Source organism: Dryas octopetala, chromosome 7 (assembly GCF_963921425.1).
Source record: "Dryas octopetala chromosome 7, drDryOcto1.1, whole genome shotgun sequence".
Classification (NCBI taxonomy): Eukaryota; Viridiplantae; Streptophyta; class Magnoliopsida; order Rosales; family Rosaceae; genus Dryas; species Dryas octopetala.
The window spans coordinates 18,332,464-18,342,606 of record NC_141372.1 but is presented as its reverse complement, the minus strand read 5'-3'; the positions used below and the strand labels follow the sequence as shown (position 1 = coordinate 18,342,606).

At 37.1% G+C, this 10,143-nt stretch overlaps 1 protein-coding gene across 3 annotated transcripts; it reads left to right on the top strand.

The window, feature by feature from the left end:
- The first annotated feature begins 787 nt into the window (after nt 1-787).
- LOC147280241 (zinc finger/BTB domain protein, putative (DUF1644)) lies at nt 788-7,176 on the top strand. 3 transcript variants are annotated; one of them, XM_086251454.1, is made up of 3 exons: nt 788-1,048; nt 1,493-1,558; nt 5,811-7,176. In XM_086251454.1, the coding sequence occupies exon 3, from the start codon at nt 5,824-5,826 to the stop codon at nt 6,907-6,909; it is 1,086 nt and encodes a 361-aa protein (XP_086107580.1). In that variant the 5' UTR covers nt 788-1,048; nt 1,493-1,558; nt 5,811-5,823; the 3' UTR covers nt 6,910-7,176. The 3 variants fall into 3 exon arrangements, with proteins under 3 accessions (XP_086107580.1, XP_086107582.1, XP_086107581.1); XM_086251456.1 differs by lacking the exons at nt 788-1,048; nt 1,493-1,558 and adding exons at nt 1,582-4,682; nt 4,849-5,068; XM_086251455.1 differs by lacking the exons at nt 788-1,048; nt 1,493-1,558 and adding an exon at nt 1,582-5,068.
- The last annotated feature ends 2,967 nt before the right edge of the window (nt 7,177-10,143 follow it).

Below are 10,143 nucleotides of genomic sequence, written 5' to 3'. Positions count from 1 at the left end.
ATTTTTCCTGTTTATTTTCTATCGCACAATCGGTTGGTAGAAGTTAGATATTTTGGCGCATTTACATTTTCATTTGTATTTTTTGCAATTAGTATTATATTTTTCTAATTAGCTTCTTCGAGCCAATTAGTGGCACGCCCGCACCCGCTCCAAAGGTTGGAAATGCCGCCATCGCATAACGACGTGGCATGTTGTGGTCTATAGGGCTGGGGTAATTTTAAGGCACGAACAATGAGTATGAGCAAAAAGTATGAAAAAAAAGAAAGAAACTTTTGTTAGGGCGAGCCTTTTGTTCTCACTAATGACATCAGTTTGTACAAAAAAGGATGAAAAAAGGAGAGTAAAGAGGCATCAGCACAAGCGCATTTATGATTTAACTTGGGTTACTAAGGGGAAAAACAATGACATAACCAATATCGCAACACACTCACTTGTTATTTATCCAGATTTTTACATATTTAATAGAAACACAACTTTCTCTAACAATATAAATATACATTTTTTTGATGGGCCTCTCTCGATGGTGGCCCATGGGCTCAGGGCCGGCTCTGATAGAGTGCTCGCTCATGGGCATGAGCTTCCCATGTGAAACCGACTCCAGAACGTGGACACACATTTACCGTACGTCACAGCCTCACGTGACAACGTGGTTACGTGACTGGTTTAAGCCACTCAAATGGAGCGTCCTCCGCACTCTCCCATGCAGCGCGTGGATACCAAAGCAGCTGTCCCACTTCTCCCCGATCTCTCTTTCTTCTCTCTCTCTCCAAAAATGGTCACAACAAAGGTGAGAGAGAGAGAGATAGAGAGATAGAGAGATAGAGAGAGAGAGTAGCGTAGAAATGACTCGAATTCGACGGAAAATTCGTGTTTTCTCTCTCTAAAAAACACTCCATCTTTCGCGACCACAAAAATTTCGCAGATTGCTTCTCACGTCTCTCCTCCCGCCCATTTCTATCAAACCCTTATTGCCTATTTCTCTCTCAACTCACAAATCGCTCCAAATGGTTTGACGTCTTCCAATTCCAAGTCTCAACTTGTATCTCTGGTGCGACGCTTTCTCAACATCTCTCTTATCAAATGTTTTTCTTCCTTCATATCTTGACAATCTGTTTGGTTGCCGAGAAATTGAAAGGAAAAGCATACATTTGGCTAAGTTTTACGATTTGGGTTCACGTAATTTTGCTATGCTTTCTCAGTGTCCAGAAATAGGGCCAGTACTTGAACAAAACATACATTTTCACTTTTACTTTTGTCTCGTCTTTTTAATTATTCAAAATATATATTTTTTTAAATGATCTTAATTTTTAATTTGAATATTAATATTGTGGATCTCTCTCATATGGTTGAAGGTCAGAGGCCATGTGCTTGCTTCATGTTCTCATTATTATTTGATTAATTTATTAACCGTCTTCTCGCGTGACTCATTGATTAAACACGTTAACCTGTATAAATCTGACTCTGAACTGTTTCACTTGTAATTATATTTCAGATGCACTCTAGTCTCTGCAGCTAACTTATCTTGGATTCAGAGTTGCTCCAATTGCGAGGCAGGCAGGTTAGGCTTTTGGTTTTCAGTTTGGATAACCCAGATGTTAACATTACCTGAATTGTACATTTCTGGGTGGAATGGACTTGTTTTCGTTGGGTTTAAGCCATTTCTGGCATTAAGAAATTTTTAAATTTCTGCTATTCACATATTATTTGGGTAATTTGTATTACTTTAGTGGTTTAATTACTTGTCAATTCAGGATTCTTACTAGTGTATCTGCAATTGTTTGACTTCTTACACTTTGATGATTCAATTGATTATGGGCTAATTTAACTACCTTCATATTAATGATCTGAGAGTTGATCTCATTTTATTTGGTGATGTGAACGCTGATCTCAAGGGTGGTTTTCTTTTTCTTTGCTTTCTTCCTCTGTTTTTTTTTTTTTTTTTTTTTTTTTGCACTCAACACTTCCTTGTTACAATACATTTTGCAATGTGATATTGGGTAACTTTTTGTCTTTGTTAAAAAATTTTAACACAGTACTTTATGGTCCTGTAATTATATGAATGAAGACCACAAATAGGGATCTTTAAACCATCAAATAGATTTCTATAATTTGATTGTATATACTATTCTGATTGAATATATTTATGTATTGTCGGGAAGTCAACTGAGACTTTAAGACTTGGCAGGAAAAAATGAAAACAAACTTAGACTTTGAACATGTTGTGGAAGTGAGATGAAAGAGGTAGTGTGGTAGACAGCTGATCTTTGGTGCTAGTTGCTGGCTGGATCTCAGTATCTCATTTGTCCAAACATGGAAAATGTGACTCCATCTGGTTAATAAGATGTCTATTTTGGTTTAAGATGCAAACCAAAACCAATGAGTGTATGATGAGATTAGTAGGGAAGTTCGTGTTTCTAGGGTCCTCAAACATTTGGAGCTGGGTTAAACCAATCATATTTGTCGTATGCAGTTTGGGATGTCAAAGAAGCATATTGAGGAGGGAAGTACCTTCTCCTAGGAATTTTTATTTTATTTTATTTTTTTTTCTATTGAATGTGTTATATCTGTTTCTAGTTCATTGTTTAGAACCTCATTATGCCCATCTTCAGAGAGATGAGTTTGAAGGTTTAAGGGGTGCGTGTTAGTTGTGAATATTTGTGTTTTATTCTTAGGTTATTGTACCTTTGTGTCTTCTGTACTGATTCTTTTGGAAGGTTCCTAGCTGATTTTCACTGGTGTTGGGTCACTTTTCCACTCGTAGTTCCTTGGTTTTTATTTTTATTTTTTCCTCCAACCTCTTCTTATGGTTTTGCTTTCATTTCTATTATGTTGCTATCTCTAGTGCATTATACAATTCATTTTTAACTTGGAAAAAGCTTCAACGTCATCCTTCATGAGGTAAAGGTAAAAACATAATTCCCCAAAATTTCCATTGGAGTAACCTTTTTTGTTTAATTTATTTTTCCTATATCACTGTGCATAATTGACAAACTAATCAGTATTTGTGTGTGTGTGTGTGCCAATCGTAGGCACATATCTGCTATATTTTTTAAATGGAATAATGGTCCTGGAAAGTACACACACAAATCAACTACACAAGAGTTTCCTGTGTCAGCAAGTTATATCCTCTAGAAACAATGCATACCATTGAATTTTGAAATGTGGCATCATTTTATAAAACACTTCAATCTGGTGGTTTAGAAGCCATCAATTATGTTGTGAAATGAAACCTGAGTGGAAAATTTTCGTGTTGATATTTCCTTTTAGTTTCTTCAGTATGGAGCCAAGCTATAATTTTGAATTTATCAAAGATTCTGTCATAAGTATGAGTAATTAAGCGGCAACTGTAAGGCATTTGATGGAGAACAGATTTGGAAAGTTGCCTAGAAACTTGTGATTTTTGTGCTTTTCAATTTTAAAGGATGATTAGTTTCATTTATTATGGGTTGAGAAGGTTGAAGTTTGATGGCTGAAAGTTGCAGAAAACTGAGAATTGTGTTTGTAGTTAATATTTGATGGCACCTACTTGGCTACTTTGTTATGTTTGGGTTGCTGAATGATAGGCTAGGGTTTAAAGAAATTCTGATTATGTCTAGAAAAAACAAAGAAAACAGGTGGTTGGTTTGTCTAATTATAGGAACACAGTAGCAGATAGTTTAGAAACAGTATGCAGAGAAGTTAAAGAGAGGAGAAGGACATGCTTGGCAACCTTTCCTTGGTAATTGAATCCTCTTAATTCTATTGCAAAGTAAGATTTCTTTGGTTTCACTTGTGCATATGTATAGACTCAAGGACTGAGTTCTTCCTATAAAAATTTGAAATAAGAAGTCTCTTAGACTCTTAGACTGACTTCTGTGCCAGATTTGCAGTGTTATAATTCTGTCACTTGGTGCAAAAAGTGTCTGAGGCTTTCAATCTGTGTCAGTTAAAAAACTGTTTTGACCCTTCCCCTCATAGTGTGTAAACTTTAAACCAGATAGTCTGACCTCCTGTCCAATGTTGCATACAAGCCCAGTTTGATATGGCTCGATTAATCACAAACATACCAACTAGATCCTTCTTCTTTTAGTCCATCAAAAGTTTTAAACAAAAGACTATTATAGTTGTTATGAGGACCACCTTCCAGGACTGATCCCTTCAGAGTTGTTAAAGTAGTTTGTTGCAATTCTTATTTTTGTGTCAATCTTTCATCACTTTGTTAAATGATGTGTGCAATTTTGGAAGGAAATGCTGTCAGATGTGTGCCATGATATCCAGAAAAAATATAAATTTTATGTGGGTTTACCTACCTGGCCACCCTCTTTTTGCAATCCTTGAATCTACTGAGAGTCGTATCTTGCAACATTTACTGGCTATCAAAATCTCTTTGGGCTTTTTTTAATCAATAATCATGGGAATGTTTCTTGGAAGGAAATGGTGCCAGATTTTGAAGTGATGCTTGATTCACTAGATTGATGTTTCCATTGATATTCAGAGGAAATGTAAAATTTTAGTGGGTTACTCACCCTCCTCTTTCTGCAATCCATAAATATTTGGAGGTCTTTATTTTTCCACATTTACAGGCTGTCAAAATCTCTTTGGCGTTTATTTCAGCCTTGATCATGTCTCGGAAGGAAATGCTGTTGGATTTTGAAGTGATGCATGATTGACTAGATTGATTTCCGCTGATATACTGAAGAAATGTAGGATTTCAGACGCTCTTTTTTTGCAATCCTCGAGTCTTTTGAGATTAGTATATTGCAACATTTACAGGCCGCAAAGTTCTTTTTGGCATTTATTTAAGAATTATCATAGGATGTCTGTTATGCATTCCCAGTAATGTTAGTTTTGGAACTTGCCTCTTGCTAGATTGCAGAATTCTGTATTTAGTTGAGCAGCCTAGTATACACCTAATTAAGTCAGGAGGCTACCATCCTTATCTAGAGGAATTTGAAATTTTTCAAGCGTTGATGCCATTATTTTATAATGTGATCGGAAAACTGTTGTGGATGTTCTAGATGGCTCTAAATCATTGGTGTCACATCTCTTGAACACTATATGAAGGCAGATGTACCCTGGATGTGGTCAGGTAAGACTCAAGAGGGCATCTTTTTCTTTCTTTCTTTTATTTTATTTTAATTTTTTTTTTTTTGAACTAGTGAGTCTTAGTTTTTTAGAATATAATCTTTCTAATTTTTTCCTTCACACTGTTACTTAGAAGTTTACTATATTTGAAATTGGAATGTTGGAGGAAATTGCGAATATGCATTTCTAGGATAAAGAGGGATGCATAATTAGAACTTGGTTCATTCCCAATTGAGATTAGATAGATACAAAATCCGAATATTTATAGGAGATGAGGACTGCCTCTGGGGATTGTTTTTTCCATTTAATAAATTTAAATGGGATGAGTGTCTTTTGTTTCTTCTTTTGGCCAACTATGGGGCTATAGTTTAAATTTCAATGTTTGTTAGCCAACTGCATTTGTTCTTTTCTGACTGTTATAAGTGTGTGCCTCTGATATAACCTGTTTTATTTGACTAAAAAAAAAAAAAAATCTGTTCTAATAATTGATTGAAACTGTGTTATTTATTTTTGGATGTGAGGTTCTGAATTCTTGTCATGCTCTAAAACTTTGATAATTGAAGCACAGGATCTGCAGCAGTAGGATGAACCTAATTCTACCACTATTGGTGTGGAAGTTCCTGCAATTACTGTCTTGTGATATATATATATTTATATGTTTATATCTAGCTGATAATTTTAAAGATTCATGTATGTATATCTGGAATACTTTGGTTCTAGTGTAAGTTTGGCAATATGAATTTCAGGTATAGCCTGGAAATGGCAAAAGGTAGCAGGGGACGACGGAGGATTGCTTCCCGACAATACAGATCAACTCCATACCCATTGCACTCGAATCAAGATGTCTTGGAGGATCTGTACCCTAAGAAATGCTCCAAAGACTTGGAGAAAAAAGATTGGAAGGATGCAACTTGTTCTGTGTGCATGGAGTACCCTCACAACGCCGTTCTTCTCCTATGTTCCTCTCATGACAATGGTTGTCGTCCCTACATGTGTGGAACTAGTTTCCGGCATTCCAACTGTCTTGACCAGTACAAGAAAGCTTACACTAAAATAGTGTCTTCTGATCCTGGACAACACTTGCATGACTCTGCCAATAATCCAGTTGTGGAACCGGATTCTGGATGGCCAGTTGAGAAGTGTGACATCACAGAGCTTGCATGCCCTCTCTGTAGGGGCCAGGTGAAAGGCTGGACTGTTCTTGAACCAGCACGAGAATATCTAAATGCAAAAAAGAGAAGCTGCATGCAAGAAAACTGCTCTTTTGTTGGTAGTTATAAGGAGCTTAAGAGGCATGTGAGGGCGGAGCACCCCTCTGCACGGCCACGGGAAGTGGATCCCATACTTGAACAGAAATGGAGAAGCCTTGAACGTGAGCGGGAGCAGGATGATGTGATCAGCACAATACAGTCATCCATGCCAGGGGCAATGTTTTTCGGAGATTATGTAATTGAAGGAAATAATGATGCATTTGATACAGACGAAGAGGATGGTGGTTTTGATGCAGATGCTGCCGAAAGGAATGCGGGGTTCGGGTTGGGCTTGAATGTCTTTTTCCTGTGGCATGCATTTGGACCATCAGGGAATGACCTCACAAGACGGCTGAGGCAGCCTGAGAGGGCCTTCCACCACACATTGGATGGTAGTGCTGCTGGTGGCATCCGGCACACGACTCCCATTGGTGGTTTGGATTCCTCTGATCAAGATGATGACAATGACAGTAACGGTGATAATAATAGTGGTGGTATGTCATTGGTGAGCCGCCTTCGCCGTCATGGCAGGGTGTTGTTGGGACGCTCTGGGAGGAGACGTAGACGTAGAGAAGCAAATAGTGATCAAAGATAGAATGATTATGGTATGCAGGGGGAATAGGGAAACTTGAGTAGGCACACAAATTTTAGGTTGGATTGCACAAAAAAGAAATAAAATAAGTTATGATTTTAACTTCCTCGCATTTGCATGGATTTAATTCTCATTTGAATAGCTGGGAGAAGAAAAATGGAGATGATGGTTCCTTTTCCCTGTGCTGTGTAATATATTTTCAAATGTAATTTCCTAGTTAACCTTTTTATCCTCCTCTTGATATTTGAATATAATTTCTTCTGTATGTAATTTCTCGGACAGAATTAAGCTTTACATTTGTGATTATTTGAAGCTTTTATTTTGTAATTCACAAAAGCAAGACATTTCCTTGTCTAAAATCTTTTGGATGACCAATCAGTTAATCACTGAATGAGCTTTATCTGACACGAATAGTTTCAATTGCCACAAGAGCTTTAATGTGGTCTTTAACCTGAGGGCAAGTGTTCCTCGGGTCTAAATACAACTGAGCCCTTTTGGAATTTGGTATTTGCCAAATCAAGAATTGGATTTGGATGTTGTGAATTAGAAGTGTGATATGGATGTTCTACAGGTGGGGGTTAATCAATTTAATTAGAGGGAAAGTGTTGCCGCGGTAGAATTGCCCATGTAGATTAACTCCCCCATAAGGATCACAAGGGTGATTGAGATTAGTGGGCTTGACAATCTATCAGTGTTCGACTTCATAGGATTACTTCGATTTCAGGATGGAATCTGAGAACATTCCTGTCAGTAAATATTATGAACATCTACTTATGGTTGAGTTTGCTATTGTGTTTGTTTGTAAATATTTTTAAACATGATCTTTAAAGACATTTTAAAGATCTTTTAGGGTGATTTCAAACTCAAACCCGTTTGGTATTTCAAAATATTTGCAATGTATTTCTTCTCAATGATTGATCCGGTGGGTATTATTAACTTTGATCCAACCTATACTTCTTCTAAACAAAAGGGCTTAACTCATCCTAAGAGAATCTAGAATATAATACTCTGACAAGACCGTCCTCGGATTTTCACCCTGAAACCCGACTGGTTCTGTAGGATTCAAAGTTAAGAAAAATCCTATCGAAAATTCGGTAGAATCTCCCCTGAAAATAGACTAACCCAAATTTATAAAACCTGTGAGGAACACTTCTAATAACATCAAACGCTTCTACCACAACCAAAAAGAGTCTCAGATCCAAACAAACACCACATAATCATAAAATTCAAGTATGGTTATGAGAGCCACTACTTCTATTACAACAAATTTTATATTTAAAGTTAAAAGGAACTTTCAGAGTGGAAGCGACGTCTACTAGATCTGAGTAAAGAAAATGGACATTATGCCTCGACGTGATTGGCTCGACCCCTACCAATGCTACTGTCTGGGGATAACATTTAATACAAAACAAAGAAATTATGAGATAAACTTAGTGAGTGGACAATTTACACAAAAAAAAATAAAAAAAATAAAAATAAAAGTTACTTATCGCTCTTTGAAATCAATCCCTAAAAAAAATCAATCGTAACACTAAGATCTCACATCGCTCTTTGAAATCCCACAGTTTTAAAATCTTTTCGAAAACCTTTCTTAAACATAAAAAGTCATTCCACACAATAATTAAAATAAGCCAAGTGTGCTCTAGATTCCAAAAATCCTTTAATTTAATATGTTAAGTGAGAGATATAAATTTAAAGTCATCGGATAAAATTAGCGAATAAAATAATAATTTAGTTCTCAACAATTTAACAATTCAACTTCGCAAAATCTCAAAACACATGAATCAACGCACACCACAATCATACCCAGAAACTGAAGGAAAATAATCTAGCCATATCTCGTGTAGAGAAGTCTCGCTACACGGGCAGACTTATAATCTAGCCACTTCCCGGGCAGGCTTAGGGTCTAGCTACTTCTCAAGCAGGTTCATTTGGTCATACGTGCACGCAGAGCAGCTCCCAAAGGGCGAGGCATCTCGATACACGGCCCAAAACCTATATGTGTACTGGAATGGGTCCCAAAGACCTATCCAATCCAACAATCTGAGAAGGTAACGAAGCGAGTGGTTTGAAAACAAAAATAAATTCGCAAACACATATGAAACAATTCAAATCTTTCATTTTTCTTCCAAAGCTCTCTTTAGCCAAATCCAACTCGTCAAAATACACATTTTCTCAAATTATAATATCCCAAAACGAGTATAAATAAACATTGAGACAAAGAATACGAAATATAATAAATCTTTCCATAACCAAGTCGAAATTAAATCCTCTATTTCAAATCATGGTACTTTTAACATGAATTTATGTATAAAATCATGTTGAGATATTTCTTGATTATGAAACTCATAAAATCCAAGATGGGTGTATATAACTAAAACAAATGATTATTTGAGAGACACTTAAATGTAAAACTCAACATAAATTCAAGTTAAATTAATGGAATTGAAACCATAGAGAAACCATAAATTATTTAAATCAAGGTCCATTCACAAAGGGGAATCTAACTTCGATCCTCCGCCGGATCGTCACGAACAACGGTCGTCTCTCCTAATTTCGAAGTGGATAATGCTGGAGTTTGGCTGGAGTTCGGCGAGACAGAGGGTGGCAGCTCAGGTTGTCTCTGAGTTGTTTCTCTATGCAGGGGAGGCTGGGCCGGCGGGAGGAAGTCGGGGAGGAGGTGGTCAGCACTGAGAGGTCACTCCGGCGAGCTGGGTCAGTCATGAATTGGCTGGAGGTGGTGGCTGAGGCCGGTTGTGGGCGCTAGTAGAGGGAGGTGTGAGAGAGAGAGTATGCGGGAGGGAAGAGAGAGAGAGAGTGAATTTTGAGAGAGAAAGAGTAATTGGGCTGTTTTAAATTAATAAGTTGGGTTTGAATTTTACAAAAATACCCCTTCTAGAAGAATCTATTTATTTCCTTCCCCAAAACTCTGGTTTAAAAGCTGCTTTCGCCCAAGTGTTCGAGGATTTAAGTTCTATTTAATCGTCTCAATATTAATGGCCAAAGTTTCACTTTTTAAATTGCCCTTCATTTCCACTAGAATCCCCCTCCAAACTTAAATGAAAACCGACAAATAAAAATAAAATTTGATATTATGATTAAACTTGGGGTTGGGTCGTTACATACTCAAAGGTCGAGTATTGTATTTCTGGATTTCTTAGAATAGGTGCCACTATGTTGCCCTCGGTATGGGACGCGACACTTTCCTCCTCACTACTGGGTATGCCTCCCAATCCA

Bases quoted from the DNA above. Each gene is read 5' to 3' on its own strand.
- LOC147280241 (XM_086251454.1), top strand. From the start codon at position 5,824: ATGGCAAAAGGTAGCAGGGGACGACGGAGGATTGCTTCCCGACAATAC.